The 19,239-nt window shown below is 39.5% G+C and overlaps 1 protein-coding gene across 1 annotated transcript; it reads right to left on the reverse strand.

The window, feature by feature from the left end:
- Nucleotides 1-11,920: 11,920 nt before the first annotated feature.
- Nucleotides 11,921-18,382, reverse strand: LOC105441599. Its single transcript, XM_030993428.1, has 6 exons — nucleotides 18,062-18,382; nucleotides 17,317-17,503; nucleotides 16,560-17,149; nucleotides 15,916-16,110; nucleotides 13,203-15,453; nucleotides 11,921-12,640 (listed from the first exon to the last, which is right to left on the reverse strand). Exons 1-6 carry the CDS (start codon nucleotides 18,261-18,263, stop codon nucleotides 12,589-12,591), a joined length of 3,477 nt encoding a protein of 1,158 aa, XP_030849288.1. The 5' UTR covers nucleotides 18,264-18,382; the 3' UTR covers nucleotides 11,921-12,588.
- Between the last annotated feature and the right edge of the window lie 857 nt (nucleotides 18,383-19,239).

The raw sequence follows: 19,239 nt of genomic DNA on the forward strand, positions 1-19,239 counted from the left end.
TTTCGGCTCTCGGGGATGTTGTATCTTGATATTAACCCTCGGCACGCCTCGGGGTGATATCAGGATGCAACATCCCCTTGGGCCTATAAAACAATTATTCCTCTCACATCAGTCATGATATTTATACTGGTAAAGGGCAAGTCTACTCCAAACAAAAATTATATCAAAAAAGAAGCAGAAAAATCAGAGAAACCAATCAAACAAAATTTAGACAACATCGGATGACTAATAAGAAAGTTATGAATTTTTAATGACATTCAAAAAAGTGGAAACTCAATCATGAGTCTGTAACGTCGTTGCCTCACTATTCACTAATTGTTTTCTTTATATTGATAATATAAATTTCCAATGTTACCCCTAAGGATCTTATTCCTCACACCAGCATCCAAGTTAAACTGAAAGTTAAATGTTTTTGTGTGGATGCACTAATATAGAGTAATTTATTTTCAGTTGAATAATTAAAAATGTGACATTTGATAAAATATTTATATAAAAATCAACGAAATATGAATATACAATATTCAGAAATAGTATTAAATCTTCAAAGTTTTTAATACCGATTTCGAGTAATGTCATGCACGCGATATGATACAAATTATATAATTTGGGCAAATGAATGGGGAAATTAATGAGATAAAAAATAAAAGCAATTGTTATATTATAGTGAGTCAATGACGTCACAAACTGATAACCCAATTGGCAATATGCGTAGTGATTTCTAAATTCCATACTTTTTCATACTTTTTAAGGATGTCATAAATTAATTATTAGTTATCCTGTTTTACTCAATTTTGTTTGCTCTGTTTCTCTTGTATTTCTGCATCTATTAAAAGCATATTTTTGGGGGAAATGGACTTTAATAGCCTTTAAGCATGCGTGACCAAGAAAACGTGTATAAATAGGTGTTTTTCGTATCAAGACAATTACCCCCAGGACAATCACTTCCGGAAAATCACCCCCAAGGACAACCACCCGGAGAACAATTACCCCCCCCCCCCCGTAATATTAGCCCCTAGGAAAATTAACCCCATCCCTAAAAAGTACCTCCTAGGACAATTACCCGGCGAGGACAATAAAACCCACCGCTGTTAATTAAAGGTGGTGGTGGTGGTGGTGGTTATTTTACCTGACTGCTAAGAAAGCATAAAAGCTTGTAAGTAAGCAACCAGACGGCCGACGGCTTTAGGTCCTCTCCAAATGAACCTTGCAATGAGTATTAATGCCTTACCAAAGGGCACTAGTGCATCGACTTGGCTTCGAACCCTGGTCACCGGATTACGAGACCACTGCTCTACCGACTGAGCTATCGCGCCTCCTTAAAGGTGAAGTCTACCCTGATAATAAGTTGGTTTTAATAAAAGAAATTTTTTTTTTTTTTTGGGGGGGGGGTGATTGCTCTCGCAGGGGGGAGGGGTGATTGCCTGATGGGGTAATTCTCAGGGGAGTGGCAATTGTCCTCGGAAGGTAAATTGTCATAGAGGATAATTGTCCTCAGAGGGTAATTGTCATAGGTGGGTTAATTTCCGGGGAGTAATTGTCCTCGGGGGTAGTTGTCCTCGGAGGGTAATTTTCCTTTGGGGTAATTGTCCCGCTGGTAATTGGCAGGGGTGGTTGGGGTTTAAACAACGTCAATTATCATGACAAATTACAGTTGTTTTCAAAATCCTGCTGTAGGTTTAGGGGTATTGTCTAGATCCCGACTCCGAATTTAAATAAATGTTTACATTAAGAAATTTACAGCAGAAGCGCAATTTGATTATTTCACAACAACTTAAATGGCAATCCCTATCGCACTTCAAGATGCTTTAGGGGTTACAATTTTACAATACTAGCTAAAGAGTACACTTTTGTGAAATACTCATTACGGGTGTGAATTCGTGAGAGAAAAAACACGCGAAATCCTAATTTAGGGTGTATTTTGGCTTCAGAAAGAATCCTCGTGTTGGGGATGTCTGGAAAGCCTGTGGTCACCAATGCTTACAGTATGTTTACATGACTAAGACCGCTTGAGAAAGCTGGCTTCACATTGAGAAATGTATTGAATTACATTACTTAGTAAATCAAAATGAACTGCCTTTATTCACCACAACTAATTCCTCAATAGACCAAGTTCCATCCTAAGAATAAAAGTATGAATGTACATGATTTAAGAACAAAACTTACATATTAAACATATATTCATAATTGACTCTTTCGCCTTCATTGTGGCTGTGGGGTATTACACAGACGGTTACGCATGGGACTGCCTTACATAGCATGTCACATTCAGATGTCTTTTTATACTTTGATTTTAGAAGTCAAAGCTTTCCCTGGCAAGATGGAATTCCGAAATAAGGTAGTTTATACGTTCACCTCAATAATGATAAATCAATTAAAAAAACAAGCTATAGTGTTAATGATCGCTAAATTATTCAAGTAAGATAATGAGCCATTTGGTGCGCCCATAACTATTTACGATTTGATAAAGAAGTGGACCTTAAGCACTGTGATGGAAGGTGTAGGTGCCCGCGGTGCAAAATTGTTATTCACCCCAATCATCAATGGGTTTAACACATCAAAGCATACGTTTTAGTATTCTAGTCAGTAAAATAAACGTTTTTTTTCACGAATCTCCTTTTGGGTTGCGATGAATAGCTTCAGGGCTCTTAGGGCCCTCTCAAGTGCCCCGAAAAGTATGTAATATTAGATGAATAACACTGGTCATATATGTAGAAAAAACATTAATATATCTATATAATGTCATGCTCTTGTATCACTTATGCTACATTTGGTCCCTTTAAAATTAGAATTTGGGTACCGCAGACATATTTGGCTATCAACACCTCATACCCACAATGTATCATTGTATTTTGATACCGAAATAGACATTTATATGTGATCCTATTAACCCAGAAAACAGTTGAAAGCAATTCGCATAGCGGTTAGCTGATCCTTTGTAGAGCACCTTCAGGGCCCCTGTGGTCTTCTTTCCCTATACCATATTTCACTGTATTGTTTTAATGGGTTTTCTACAGGTAACAACAAATTTCATCCAAAATGTGTGTTTGGTGAATAAAACATGCACTATGAACAATATACAGTGAAATGGCGTCGTTTTAGGCATTACATGTAACTACGTAATCCGCAATTAAAAAAAATGATTTGAATTAATTTGTATATCCTACATCAAAAATGTATTATCAAGCAAAAAACTCACCCTTATATTTGCTCCTTTTTTTTTAGGTTTCCAACAGGTTTTCCAACGATTCCAAATTCATCTAACGATTAACTACTTGTTGTAAAAATCCACCAATCAGCCATTAAAATGGACCTCTTGCGGATATAGATTTTGCTGGTTCGTGTCAACTGCATGATACAGTATATAGTGCAGTGCAGTTAATTAGATTCCAGCGCAGTGTAGATTGCGCGGCATGTTCGCCGTGATACCGCTGGAGTTGTCAGCTGGAAGCATTTGAAATCCCGCACGCTTGCTGAATGTTCAACTCTTAAATAGTCATACTCCCAAAAATTACTTTTTAAGAGCTACCTGAAAAGGGTAGAAATATTTCTGGTGGCGTGAAGAGCTCTCAACCAATCAAAAAACAGTCTTTGTTTTTATATAATTGTGAGGTGGTCGAGACTTCGAGATCAATGATGGACAGACAGATCCTGTGAGAGGGACAAGCAAAGAGTGCCGGCTTGTCTCAGCACTCCGCTCCCTACAGGTTACAGGGTAATTTCCTAACCCCTTACATCCTTCCCCACTTAAAACGTCATCGTCCCTGATGGCCGACGGAACAATATTTTAGCCATCAACTAACACCAAACGTATAACGCATTAATACATTTTTCATTCATTCATTCATTCATTTCGGTTTATTGAGTCAAAATTCTATGTTAAAGCAGTCGGCAGACTAATACAAACAAAGATTACAAAGTTCAAAAATATAAGGAATAATTACAAATACATCAATATGGAAAACAGTCAAAAATTAGTTCAAGGAACAAATTAACAATAATAATAATGGAAATTTCAATATATTGCACACCATACATAAAATAAATCGAATCTACGTACATGGATGAGTGGGGGGAAAACAGATAAAAAAGAGAAAATGGACAAAGCATTTCATTTCCCTTTCTCGTAACATTTAGATTTTGAGCATTTACATTTTAAAAACAATTAACAACAATTAACAGAAACTGCTAAATAAAACGTGATGATGATAATATTGGATATACATGTTTTAAAAATAAACAAATCTACTGGCAAATATGAAGAAAGTCGGAAAGTAAGAAATGAAATGGGCATCTGAAGAAGATCTAAAGAAGCAAGCCTGTGTATTAAAGTAATGTGTAAAAAATAACAAAATCAAACGCGGTGTCTCATTCTGGCATTGTTGTACTATATATATATATATATGCTATAAAGTAAAACGTTGAAATGGGTGCATAAACCATGTAAACGGAATAAAGTTGTTTCATTAAAATATGTAGGAACATAAGTATTACAAAAATATGTATATATTTAAGAAATGTAAGCCACGTGTACATTTAGGGCACATGTATATCATGGTACTAGTATAGCACGTGGCGACACAACACACATATTAAACTGCACCATTACCTGTATCTTTCCACTACACAGCATGCAGGGATCGATGTCCCCTTTAAGTGTCATTTTGCAAGCTCGTAAAACACAGTGTACACTATACATACTTATATACAAATATAAAGACATTCAAACTGACTGCTACTAGTGTCGAGACTTCAAACCCAGCATAAGTTGTCTCACCAAAAAGTTATCTTCAAATCTAGAATTCAAATAAGCATGCACTTAACATGATATCGCCATTAAATTCGCACAAAATGTCTACAAATCGGCGCTTCATGTCCAAATGTCAACCACATATCACAAGCGGTAAGTATAATTTAACCTCAATAACTATATCATAACAATGGAACAAAGACAAAATATCTCTGCTTTTAAATAACGATAGCCCCCCAAAAAATATGTTGCTAAAAGTCAGATCCTGCCTCTAAAAAAAAAAATCCTCTATTATGCTATCAATCGAAACTATGAGACCAAAATATAGCAAAATGATTACAATTCAATCAGGAGCCCTTGCTATCGCCCTAGCAGTTCGTATTTCTGACTGGTGTTTTGCTGGACATAACACTTGATGTTTCTCTGACGCCCTGGTTGTCCTTCCCCACTTAAGACCAGACCTTATGGTAACCTCCGTTTCTCCCGAGTAGAAGGATTCGACACCAGTACCAGCATGCAGGGGCGGATCCAGCCGGCGGCAGGGGAGGGGGGCCCAATTCGTGAGAAAATATTTAGCGGCGAAACAGCCGGCCGATAATTCGCTCAGTGGGGGGGGGGGGGGGATGTGAGCACTAATTTATTTTTGTTTGCTCCCGAAATTTTGAAAATCGCACCGGCCGATAATTCGCTCAGTGGGGGGGGGGGGGGTAATGAGCATTAATTTATTTTTGTTGGCCCTCGAAAATTTGAAAAAATCGAACTTTATCATCATTTTTCAGTATGATTTTTTTTTTTTCTTTTCTTTTTTCTTTTTTCCCGCCCTCTTCTGGCCGATATGTCTCAATTTATATTGCTTTAATACATGTGTTTCAGTGTCATCATTCTATTCACATCTTGTTTACCTCATAATAATCCATGGTTTGCAATGTTGTGTTGAGACAACACTCTGTGCTTCCCAGCTGACGAAGTCGGTTTTCAACTACCTGTAAAAAAGTACAATTTGAATGAAAATGGGATTGCTATAGTTAGTTCAAACACTTTTTGAAAGAGATACATGCAGCCAATGAACTTACTGTAATTTCGAAACGATTTTAAAACAATGTGACCTACTTGGAATACTCCCAAAACCTGTTTTGTATACAAACAAAGGTTTACAGTCTATATAAACCAGCTCGCTGATCTCACATTTTTATTCATATTGTCCAGAAACCTCGTGAGTCTTCTCATTCTATAATACATCCCAAGTTGGCCACCCAATATTCAAAATGTGCATCTTCTTTTTTTATCTTCATCTATCAAATTGAAACCCAACTACATTGTACCACATACATCTGTGATTCTTGATGTACACCCCCTCTTTTGTTTTTTCTCTCTCTCTCTCTCTCTCTCTCTCTCTCTCTTTCTTTCCCCTTTTACCAATATTTGTTCCACCATATTCGTATTATTATGTATCCATTGAGGGTAATCATGCTATCAAGCTTTGCTTACTTTGTCAACCCTCCTGTTTGATGTTTTCGATTAGTTACTGTATTCGACATTATATTCTTTTGAAACGTTTAAAATTTGCAATGTTTTGTTTGTTATATATTTTTAATAGGGCAAAAGAAAAAGAAAATCAAACAGAAATAAATAAATCAAATGTGGCCCAAAATGTTTCTGTAAATGGACAATTAACCAACCAGCATCGGGACATTGACTTTCCTCGGCATACTCGACATTCACAACAAACGACCCCCAAGCCGGGGTCTACTTGCATTTTTATGCATTATGCTAGTAGGATTTTGAAACGAGGGCAGAAGACGAGTGAGAATTTGGGAATAATTTGATTTCATGCATTTATATCCCATTTAAACAAACAAAATACATATTTTTTTATTCATTAATTTTTTTAATAAAAAACGGTTTAAAAAAAAACACGTAGATTTTCATATTTTGGGGTCGGTCACTAAGGGCAATACAACAAGTTTTTATTTTAGTCCTAACATGACTTTCTCTTGACTTTTGTACATTGTGTTCCATTTAAGAATGCCACTTTCAGAATGATTTGTTTTCTCATTTGCGAATTTGCAAGAAATTAATAATGTTGTTGTTGATTTCCTGCACTCTGAAATAAGTAGGGAAGATCTATGTTTGGTTGAAAAGGGAACATGCGTTTCTGTTCGGAAAGCTTCACTTGATATTGGCTTTAATTGTACCTAACAAACATAGACTTTCCCCTCTTACCTAAAGTGTGGTCAGAACGGACATACATCACGTTAACTGTCAGTTAATATGCGATTATCTAGAAATTCGTTACACTAATAGGAGAGAATGACAGGGGAGAGAGAGGGGATAATATTAGGGAGAAGGAGTACACGAGGGTGAGGGGAGCAGGGGAAACGCATGATCAAAGTTCTGAAGAGAATTATACAAAAGAAAGAGAGGTAGAGACAAAGACAGAAAGAGAGATAAAGCAAGAAAAAGAGTGTTTGGGTGTCGGATAAACATTTTTGTAGACAACCAATAATGAGGGCGCTCTTTCAATCAATTTTACGCGGAACAAAATAAAAAGTAAACAAATACATTGTTTAAAAAGCGGGTTACGGCGAACTCAGTTTTGGGGAGTTATTCACAGAATGGCCCAAGATGGCAGATCTCGTTTAGTCAGGCAAACACATACCAAACACCAGGGTTACCAGTGTTGCAAGTATAAGGAATTTTATTCCATGAAAATTACGAGTAAAGTTATTAACATAAACATCGATTCAAGTTCCTTCGAGATGTCGACCCGGCTTCTAGAAATATTCGTAACCTTCCTTTCCTAGACAGTTGCATCTTATGTTATTATTATGAATATTTTAAAAAGGGCTGAAAGGACTACCAATTTGGCTGATAAAAAAAGATAGAGCATCTCTGGAAATGCTAAAAAACAAGTAGATATTACAACGAATAAGTAAAGTAATAAATGTACATTTGAAGTAATTAGTATTTCATTCTCATATTTAATTTCAAGATCCGAATGTATATGATTGAGAGAGAAAGAGGGAGAAAGCGAGAGGGGGATGCGTTGACGGGTGATGTACACAGGACGTTGATGGCCGGAGAGACGTGGTAACAGAATAATACATTTTCTTGTGGCGTAGCACAACATGATGGCGCTCTTTATTGTCGTGAAACCATAGTGATTAATACTGCAGCCCGAGGTTCTAGGACAATTACCCCACGGACAATCGCACCCCGGCCAATTACCAGCGGGACAATTACCCCCCGTAAAATTACCCTCCAAGGACAACCACCCCCCCCCCACAAAAAAAAAAAAATAATAATAATAAATAAATATAACCCCTCGAAAAAAAAAAAAAAAAAAACTTACTATCAGGGCGGTACCTCCCTTCAGTGAACGTGGGGGGAGGGGGGGGGGGTAATTGTTCTAGGGGGTAATTTTTCGAGTGATAATTGTCTTTGGGGCAGGTTGCCTTGGGAGGGGGGATTTCTGGGGGATTGTCCTCGGGGTTAGTTTTACGGGGTTAATTTTCCGGGGGTGATTGTCCAGGGGGTAATTGCGCCGATACGGACCCCTATATTGTGATTACATTATCAGGGATGATTTAAATATGTTTTTGTTTTTGTTTTTTATTTACCGGTACAGGATATGGTTAAGCAACTTTGCAGTTGGTTGGGTGGTCTAAATATTCATTTGCGAGAGAGTGAAGTGAGCGAGTAAAACCTTTTTAGATTTGTGACGTCGTAGTATAAAAACACCGGATCCCAGTTTATAAAGGTTAAATCCTGAATATTTAACCCGCCAATTTAAAATGCGACTCTGGCTTGGGCCTTTCAAAATGGAGATTTGTTACACTCTCTGAAGTGTATTATTAGCAGAATAGTTTTGATTATTGGCGCTTCCTGAACTAAATACGGAGGATATACTACCTGAAAATAATCGGAATTTATATACCTCTCTTTAGTATGATGAATAAATCTAGTCATTTGATTGGTCGAAATTGAAGTCGCGATTTTAGCCATGCCTGCCTAACGATCAATAGTTATTTAAACATATTTGTGGCTTACACCCAGTAAATAAGATCGATTGATTGATCTGTAATTTACTGGGTGTAAGCCACAAATATTTTTAAATAATTGAATTTTCCCCAAGGAAGCATTACATTTATAAAAAGATCAATAGTTAATGAGAAAGATGCCCGTTGTCTCAAGTAACTGGCCACATAGTTAAATTTTGCTGAAGACCCAATTGGTTTACGTATGCAGAGTTTCTTTGTGCGATCGGGAATACCATACAGTGCAATGTGTGCGCGTTTCCTGAATGATCGTAACATTCAGACAATTTTCCGGCGAAGATTTCCAAACTGTATCTCTGATTTTGTGTGATGTTTTATCCAATCTTTACTCAAAAAAAGGATAAGTTAAGAATTCTTTGTAGATTTTGTTTGTAAATCCGTTGTAGATATGTGTACTGTTTTAATATTCAAAGCATAGCTGTTTCTATACTGGCTCTTGGGACGCCGCGGCGCACCGAGGAATCATAGCATGACGTAACGTCCCCTTGAGCCTATAGATCACAGCAATGCCTCTAAAAGCAGTCAATATATCTACAATATATCATATTTGGATGATATGATACGTCATTCTTGAAAATCAATTCAATTCAAATAAATTTATCTCCAAAAAACAATCAAAACATGGAAAAATGCTTCCATAAAATTAAAATGAAATTGCATTTACAAATACAATAGAAAATGAAATTTATTTGTAATTACACCATATACAATAGAAAATGAAAATTTATTTGTAATTATACAATATCAAAATTCGATAAGTAATAAATTCTTTTAGAATACAAGATATAATTGATATATAACCTGATATTGTTATCAATTAAGTCGAAATCAAAAGGAGAAATCCACCAAAAAACGGTGCTTGTATTTGTGTTCGCCCATTTCAAAAGGTGACACACAAAGCTATTGATTTTGCGTGAGGTTGATGTGTGACTAAAGTCTTTTCGGTTTTAGGCACTTATGCCTGGATTACATTTTGCCTGCGATTAGTCTACGGGGCCCGTATCCTGCCCGTATCCCTTTTTCCGTACGTCCTCCGTGGGGAGGCAGGAGGCGGCCGTGAGAATTTCGTACGGATTCACGTCGGGCTCTGGGGCGACTACGATTTTGTATCGCGGGGAGTTAAACAAATTTAAAAAATCGTAAGCCCGTAGCCCGTAGACATGTCGTAGGTGGCATTGCACAATCTCCGCACGGGCATTGCGTGGAGGCATCACACTGATCGTGCAGCAAACGCACGATTTTTCAGTGAACATGGGGGCAACAGACGCCGAAAAAACGGCACGGAGGCTGCACGGTCACCGCGCCTTCTCCGCGCAACCACTGCACGGAAGCTGCACGAGCTACGTACGATTTCCGTGCAAAGGTTGCAGAGACTGCACGGGTGTTGCACTGAAATTGCACGATTTGCGTACAATCTCCGAGCAGCCTCTGTACGGATGTGTCCCGGTCTACCCCCGAGGGCCTATACAAGAAATGACACGATGCTCGTAGATAATGTAAACACAAACATCGTAACCCGTAGCCTCCTACGATGCCTCCAAAAACGCACGAAAAATCGTAGACCAATTTATCGTGCGGCGCCCGGGCCAAATGTAATCCAGGCATGATACGTCTACACAATGCAGTCAAACCTGCTTAAGCGACCACCAATATTGAAAGACCACCTGTCTGTAAAGACCACATTTTCTGTTTCCCTTGAAAGTGGTTTATTAGTGAAACGTATGCTAAAGGCCATAAAGGCCGCCTGCAAAATAAAGACTACTTTTCATGTCCCCCTTGAGTGGTCTTTATATTCAGGTTTCACTGCTAGCATAAACTTTCTATTTACATTCATTGAAATAACATTTTAAATAATGTTTTAATTATTCACGTAGCAATAGGAGTAAACTTTACGGATTCTTGTTGCTTCTATATAAATTGTATACTTTTACTTAGATAGCTAAATTTCTCGCTCCTTTTTTGGTCAGCTAGGTTAAGACTGTCTATTTCACGTATATCAGGTAGTGCAATAGATATATATTATATGCAACATGGTAAATTCTGACATTCTTGTATTTTGGGTCAGCTACCTTTACCCTGTTTAAATTCATTTTGCTACCAAAACGTAATCAAATATGCAAAACAAGATTCCTCCACCCCAAACATCATAAATTTTCCAACTTTCTGTTCATGTATAAATATATCTGTATGTGTTTCTTACTTATATGTATATATGTTTTTATCGTTCTTATCTTGTCATGAGTGGAAATTAACCTGAACTTGAACTTAAAAAAAGAATCATGTATACGCTGGTACTCATTACTTACAAAACACTTCTTCATTCTTCACCCCATTACTTGTATAAAATTTTGAAACCGTACACCCCACAACGGAATTTACGTTCAGGTTCACAGCTCCAGTTGTGTACACCCAAAACGAAAATAAAATGGGGGACAGGGCTTTTGCTAACATTGCACCCAAATTATGGAACAATTTACCATTACAAATAAGACAATCACCATCAGTTGAAATATTTAAGAAGAAACTTAAGCACCATTTGATTATGTCTTATTTCAATATTGTATAATTATGTCGTAGTTTTAATATTGTATAATTATGTTTTAGTCTTAATATTGTATAATTATTTTGATACTGTACAGAGCGCCTTGAGCAGTCTTTTAGAATGAATATGTGCGCTTTATAAGTTGACATTATTGTTATGATTAACAGTTATGCAATGTTTTATTTTAAGCCAGCCTCTATTCAGCCTACTATTTATGTAAACGTATTATAATTAGTATTGTTATTATTGCTGTTTCTGTTGTTATTGTTATCATTATCATTATAAATATTATCTTCCCTATGATTATCATAATTATTATTTGTATTATTTATTCGGCAAAGACAAAATCAAGAAGCAGTGTAAACGAAACAAAAGTAGGATTTAAAGTAAGTCACATGGATGCCGGGAAAAGAAAAAACAATATTACCTAAATTGCTATAACCCGAAGGTTTCCTATTCCAATCCATGCGACTTTACATGAATAAATATCATTGAATTGCATGTTATCTTCAGAAGAAAAAGAAAAAGAAATCAACTAATGTTGCATTATGTATTTGTATATTTTTTCACAAAAGGAGAAAATGGGGAATACATGTATACAACCCAACAATCACATAACATGACCCTGAAAAGGGCGCTGTACAACCTAATATAATTCAAACAAAATCTGCAACTACATGTACTCAACTAAATGAGAGTGGCTAGTTATAAAGGAGTTTGATTTCAAAGAAATACAATGTATCTGTAAAATATAAACTCATAATAACTGCATTACAGTCTGGATCATTTTCGGATGGTGATCAGAAGTCGTCAACAATCACCAAACACGGGCTTACTTCGAATCAACGGGTCTTCGCGTCCGGTCGGATGGTCGCGTTACTCGACCTTTCGTGGAACGAAAACGGAAGATCATCTGAAGATGCATAATATGGACGCGACCTTTTGTAGATTTGTCGAAGGGTTTTTCACAAAGTGTTGGTTAAATTGTACCTGACCATTGATAGATGAGAGGGGCTTATTTCTCAAATTGTATCGCACTACGTTTCGTCAAGAAAGGGGCATGTTTTCACAAAAGGTTGGGTAACGCGACCACCCGACCCGACGCGATGATCCAATGATTCGAAGTAAGCCCTAAAGGAACATATGTGTCTCCTACAACCAAGGGGAATCACGTGAGTTTTTTCCTGCCTCATGAGAGAGAAGACAAGGCCATATGACTCCTGTTACGTTTCCATGTTCCACTACCGTTTGAATACCCAATATCCGTCCTCATCGCTTGGTGAAGTATAGTGCCTGTGAATACAAGGTACGAAACAAAAACAAAATAATCCATGTAATATAATAATCTGTTAAAGTCCACTCCAAATTTTATTAAGTTAAATCGAAAATGGAAATTCTTTTTGCCCAATTGATCCTGAGCCGGGCAGCTACTGAGCAGCGCCAGATCAACGTTGCTCTATCCCTTATTGTTAATTAGACGTCAAACAAGGTAGCAGCAACTCCCGTCTTTTAACGTCTTTTGGTATGACGCGGACGGGGTTCCGAATCCACGACCTCCCGGTTGTGAGGCGGACGCTCTACTGTCTGAGCCAACACACAAGATCTTAGAAGGAAAACCATTCCGATACAATTCTCCACCTGGATAAATACTGCTTTCCAGAAATACTTTTGATATCTGATAATTCATGTTTGTTGCCTCTGACAGCTATTATTGTTTCGTTGTATCCATACTCTAATATTTGTAATGCCTGAATCAAAAGAAAATCGGGTATTCTCTCATGGGAAATCTCGATTGCCCTAATGTTGAATTAAAAATGTGTACAACTGCCCTTAACGAATAAATCACTATACTTACAGCTCACTACCTCTCCGCCCCCTCGAACTTGTTTCCGACCGCAGCACCTGGTATAGTTTTTCAAAGTTCCCGAAGCATGAGAGTTGAAGGATCTTCAGGGACGAAGACTTCTTGTTGGTAGCCTTGGTGAAGCTTTGGATTGTGGCCTCTGAGACCTCACCGCAAGTCTCCTCGACTTCTTCAGAATAATGATGCAGTTGGTCACCAGATGGTCCTGCTTGGATGTGGGATAGCTTGGGCAGTGTCTGAAGAACCTTGATCAGGATCTGGACCAGCGTTTCCGAGCAGAAGAAGTTGCTGAGCTGAAGGTACTCCAAGCTTGTGAGGGTACACAAGACAGATTCCAGACCTTTAAGGCTGTTCCTATGGTCGTCCATATTCCGTGGGTCTTGGTACATGATACATGATAGACTAAGTGTCTTCAGGTTTGGGTAGTTTCGGCACCATGCAGGTAGGTCGATGTACTTCGGGTCAATATCGGACCCTCTGAGTTCTTCAAGGCTTTCGGAGGAGTGGAGATTGGATATGAAGTCTCGGGTGGAGAAAATGGACGAGACCATGAGGCATCGAAGGGATGGGGTAATTACGTCATCGGAAAGTCTTCTGGAAGCTTCTCTTGAAGGACTGAAAGTCTTTGGCATGTCAAAGATGAACTCTGGCACAGATGTGAAGTAGCCATTCTGCAAACAAGCCGTGGCGTAGTCCATGTCGATTCGAGATGATATTATGAACTTAACCTTCTGTATTTGAACAGGGTTCTCGGCTTCCCTGACGGAGTTCAAGATGAAATACCTGAAAGAGACATCCACCATGAAGCTGTTGATGAAGGCTGCAATTTGGAGGGACCGTATGCTGAACTGAAGTTCACGATTCAATGCGTCGTTTCGGTGGCATTCAAAGTTACATTTCAATACAAGCTCTTGGGCAGTCAAAGTTGAACCAGGATCCTTCCAAGCTAGATCACCTAGAAGTCGTAGGATTCTCTTTGCGACCTCAACACTTTCACCGGAAGCAAAGGTTAAGATGTATCTCATAGACTCACACTCTGCAATGGACCCAATGGCAGATATGATATCTTCAAATCCTTTCGGGTCAGACCGATGGAGCGATGCTAGTCCGATGGCAGCGCATTTCTCATGTACCAGAGGGTGGATGAAAGACCATTCTCTGTCTTCTTTGTGTGTAGTTGAGTCATTGGCGGTGGAAGGGGAGCATCTGATCAAACCAACTCTCTCAGCTAGCTCTGCACACTCGCGCTCATCATCGTCTGTCAGGTCCATTGTCTTGAACGTTAGGTGAACTCCCGGCGTCATGATGCTCTCCAGTGCTACTCGACTAAGCGTCGACATCACATTTGAAACGCCCTCTACGACATCCTTTACATCTTCATGACCAATGAAACGAAGGACAAGTGAAGAAGTAATGATATCAGAGGATGTATTTATATCCTGAAGCTGTGCATGGTTCTTCCATAGCTGGCAAATGATTGCTAGAAACATTGGACGAGAGCAGAATGATAATAAGACATCATCCCCTGCTATGGACTGAAGAAGCTCCTCACCTTGTACTACATCAGGCCCGAAAAATGAACCGATAAACTTGCTTCGTTGATCGAAACCAATGCCTTGCATCTCCACAGAAATCAACTTACGGATGGAATCTTCACTTTCTGGAAGACATGCTCTACTTGTAACAATCATCTGGCATTTCACCTGGTCACGGAGCGTCTGCGTTGCCTGAAGATCTCCTTGTGAGCGAGATACATCGAATCCGTCTACCAGCAATACAGAGTTCTCCGGGTACATCCTCAGGTATTCATCGACCATCCCAGCCGTTGCAGAGGAATCCTTGAACAAGAGAGACCTGACCACTGCTTCTCCGATGCTACGGCATCGTCGCAACTCTTCAAGAGTGAGGAAAAGGACCAGAGGAACCTTGGAAAGATGAGATAGATCGTTGCCTTCTGCCCAGTCCCGCGCCAGCCGCTTGAGAAAGGTCGTTTTACCACATCCTGCATCTCCGTGTAGAAGAATCAGTGGCAATTGTTTCTTGCCCTTCTGAGCATTGAGGATGTCGTGTCTACTCAGGAGGGTTGTCTTATTTCCATCTTCGTCTTGATACACTACTGGGATATCCATGTAGTGCTGACTCTCCACTGTATCGAAATCAGCTCCGCCATATCTCACCTTCAAAACGTCTGACCATCTTTTTACGCTATCTTCCAATGACTGTATCCTGCCCGTCAGTTTATCTGTAAATCATGACAAACAAAAAGGTAAATAGATAGAGACACTATACAGAACTTTAGGATTTGTCGTATCGTTGTTGCATTTTTCCACGTTCTACACCCATTAAAAACTTCGACAGGCTAATATTTAAAAAAAAAATCATGGATTCAATTATGGTACTAACAAGAAAGTTATTGCGAATAAACAGCTGCCTACACATATTTTAGAATTTGCGTGGTAAGTTAATTATCATTTTCATTATATTTTAATTCTTTTTAATATCCACTTATTCAAACTCTTTTCTTCATTCACGGTTGTTCTTCTGTTTTTGCTGTGCTTTAATAGGCAAGTGATGCTTTGTATTGGTTAGTTTTTTGAGCAGATCATATTTCAAGACCCTATGCTGGATTACAGACGCACGCCACAACGCCCCGTTATGATACTGCATACAACGCCTCGTAGGATACAGCATACATTGAACTTACTTTTGATAATGGCTGAATACAGGTCGTCTCGACCTAGATCAGAAATGACAGCAGCAAGGATGCGTCTCTCCTTCGCCGAGTTGCCAAAGCGCTTCTTCCACAGCTTCAAAACCCCGAAGGCACACTGCGTCACGCCCTCTCCGTTCGCCTTAGACAAATTCTTTATATCAGTCTGGTTGAGGCCGAGTTGCTTACCTAATGAAAAATAGAAATTTGTTGTCATGAAAGTTCATTTCAAAGAGGCATATTAATCCAAAGATTCGGAAGCATACGATGAGCTAACTGTCAACGATTATCCGTGGATTGTAGGTAAAAGATTATCCATTTACTTATGCATCTGTCGTGCTTAAACACTGGAGAACAATATAAATAAAATCAATTCAAATGATGGAGACAGACCATTAAGGGTTTTCGGTATGTGAAGAGTTAATCGTCAACAAAAGGGTGCTTAGCTTGTATAATATCTTATTAAGGGGTACGATTTCTTATCCCGATGACTACGGAATGTTAATCTGCCCCATAGGTTTAATGAAGGATGCACCTGGTTCCAGTAGGCGATTGTTTAAGGTATTGCAAAAGGACAGCTTGCCTATTTCAGACTAATACCTTCAATATGTTTGCTAACTACAGTTGCCACTACTTACCTAATTTGCGCCATTCCGAGGCAGATCTGATCTCTGTAGACAGTACACGTAGCTCGTCCTCAGATAACTCTGCATTGGTCTTGGTGACGCCAGACTTCGGTGTTAGGTTCCTCAACGGCTTTGGATGATCTGCTTCTTTCGCAACAACCAAAGCAGAGCTGTCTTTATGCTCATCAGGGTCAGGTTCAAGTGTATCTTCAGTCCTCTCCGGGCTATTGGTGATAGTATCAAGGGGAAGCTCTCTTGTTATGGCTATGGGTTTGTTCGGTATTGCGATTGTTCCATCCATTGACTTCAGGATCGCAACTGCTACAGTTTCACCCGGTTCTACTGGTTCTAACCGGGTCGCAACTGTTCCCGGATCTGGATCTAATGCATCTTCAATGGACGATATCCGCGGCCCCGAAGGTATAGATGATGAAGGTGGAGATGAAGGTGGGCTTGTCATAACTATAGGAACCGTGATGGACTTGGGTTTGGTTGACCGGGCTGGGCGTGTTTCGTAGTCTTTCGAGATTACGATGGGCACATGAAGAACACGGTGTCCATCCCATCCAGTTTCATCGTCACTGTCTGATTCTCCTTCAAGACTGCATGAGAAAAAAAATACAAATTTTGAAGACAAAAAGAGTATTTGTGATCAAGAACATCAAGGATTCTTACAGGAATTTTGCATTCCACGAAATGATCGTATAATTAGAGATAAGTTCAACTTAGGATCTTTGTGAAACACCCCCTGATATGATCTTCAACGTACCTGTCACTCAACGACTCAACTGTTTCCACTCCTGATTCGGCCCCAGCCAAACTTCGCTCCGTGTTCAATGTCGTTTCTTTGTCATCGTCGTCATCCAATGATATGACGACCGTTCTGCGTCTAGGGTAGTTTCCCCGGTTACCGTTCTGAGATGTCTTCGATTCCGCTTCATTGATATATGTTCTTCCTGTAAGGGGGAGAAGAAAACAATCACATTAATTTAGAATTTATGAAACATAAAGAAATATTGGCCTATATAAGCTGGTATACGTATATAAAAGCGAAGTCTGGGGATCTAGCGGCACGTCCACTTCGCCTACAAACTGGCTCAGGCGACCCTAGCCTTTAGACAAGGCCTCATGTCTGATAGACGCCGAGCGACTAAAAAGAGACTAAATCGCGAAAACCCGAGTGAACGCCAGAGCGAGTGGCCCAGCCAAGTGGATTTTAGTAATCTGGTTTGGATTTCTTATGTTAACCATTGGCTATGGCGATAAAGGAGGTGAAAGGAAATATCTCCTTCCTAACCAAAACAACTGGATTTTTAAAAAGGACAATGCATTTCCCTCCATGGAGAGACAAGTATCGAGTCAGTGAGCACGCTTGAACATCGAAAAAGGCTGCTCACCAAAAGGCTTCAAAGAACCACTAATACGGGAATTATCAGAATATACTTATATTGGAGGACATTGGTTGTCATCCAATAACGCTCATACCCATTAGTGTACGAGTGAACTTTAATTACGTTTGATTTTGCCGTAAAGGTCTTCGCGTCCAATTGTTGACAGTGCCAGGGCCAGATGAGATCTTGGGTTGATGACCTCTGAACAGTTGTGTTTCCATAGCAACAGAACCTCCATCGAACATAGCGGTACGTTGCCATGATAACGCTCCCTGAAGGCGGCAAGTCTACTGGTCGAGATTCCAAGATGGCTGCCGAGCCGCATCCAATCGGTTTCTCGCAGCTCCTCCACAAGCTCCTTGATTTCAAGCTCGGTGACCTCTGATCTCTCGGGACGAGTTGAAACTGGGACAAACGAGGAATCTCTCACTGCAACAAGGAGTAAGAATTAAGAGAGATGTCATTGGTTAGGTTTAATATAACGATACATTGACGTAGCTACAAAGGCAAGGGGCACGTACCGCGTGCTAACCCCCCCCCCCCCCCCCCCCCACCTCAATCGACGGTGAAAAATATAAAAAGAAAGAGCAAGAAGAAAAGAGAGAAAGAAAGAGAGAATGGGGGGTTAGTATACGAGAGAAGAAGATGCCAAGACCCATGCACTTCCCGTACGTACTCTCCCCAAATGAATGAGTTAATTGCCTAGTAAATGTGCACTTAATTAAGACCGGAACCCCGTGCCCCCATTTTTCCGTGCAGACGTACCCCTTGCAGATTCTCGCTCCGCAACTTTTTCAGGTAATATTCGATAGATTCAAGCTACAGTATCGAATAACACAATAACTTTGATGGCTAATTTGATAATTCAAGAGAGTGTCAAGAAACTGTTCTTAAAATGTTATGAAAAAAAAGAGTAAAAAACTTGCCTGAATAAGACTCATGTCGATCCATTGAATAGTAGCCCATAGATGTTATATTATCGTCTTCATGCGTAGCGAAGTATGATGTCTCTCTGCGAGTTGAACGGGTTTCATTTGGTCTGTAGTTACCGGTCATTCGTGACCTCACGTCAGAGACGGCTGAAGCTAGCGGACGGAACCGCGACTCATGCCAAGACTGGGGCCTGCTTTCAACCGCTTCATCTCTCATCTGTGCGTGTAAGTAATCTTGACTCGATCTTCGCTTATACTGAATCTGCTGGCTCTGTTGGGCGGTATATTGAGTGTTTTGGGCGATTTGGTCGCTGTGTTGGGTGAGGTACTGCGAGACATTTCGCGGTTTTCCGGTAAACCGACGTTGTT

This window comes from Strongylocentrotus purpuratus, unplaced genomic scaffold (genome assembly GCF_000002235.5).
Source record: "Strongylocentrotus purpuratus isolate Spur 01 unplaced genomic scaffold, Spur_5.0 spur5_scaffold_20, whole genome shotgun sequence".
NCBI classification, from domain to species: domain Eukaryota; kingdom Metazoa; phylum Echinodermata; class Echinoidea; order Camarodonta; family Strongylocentrotidae; genus Strongylocentrotus; species Strongylocentrotus purpuratus.

Coding starts and splice junctions, on each gene's coding strand:
- LOC105441599 (XM_030993428.1), bottom strand. CDS start 18,263: ATGCGGCTCGGCAGCCATCTTGGAATCTCGACCAGTAGACTTGCCGCC. Junction 15,454..15,915: donor GTATTCAGCCATTATCAAAA/GTAAGTTCAATG, acceptor CATGATTTACAG/ATAAACTGACGGGCAGGATA. Junction 12,641..13,202: donor GGGCGGAGAGGTAGTGAGCT/GTAAGTATAGTG, acceptor TTGTATTCACAG/GCACTATACTTCACCAAGCG.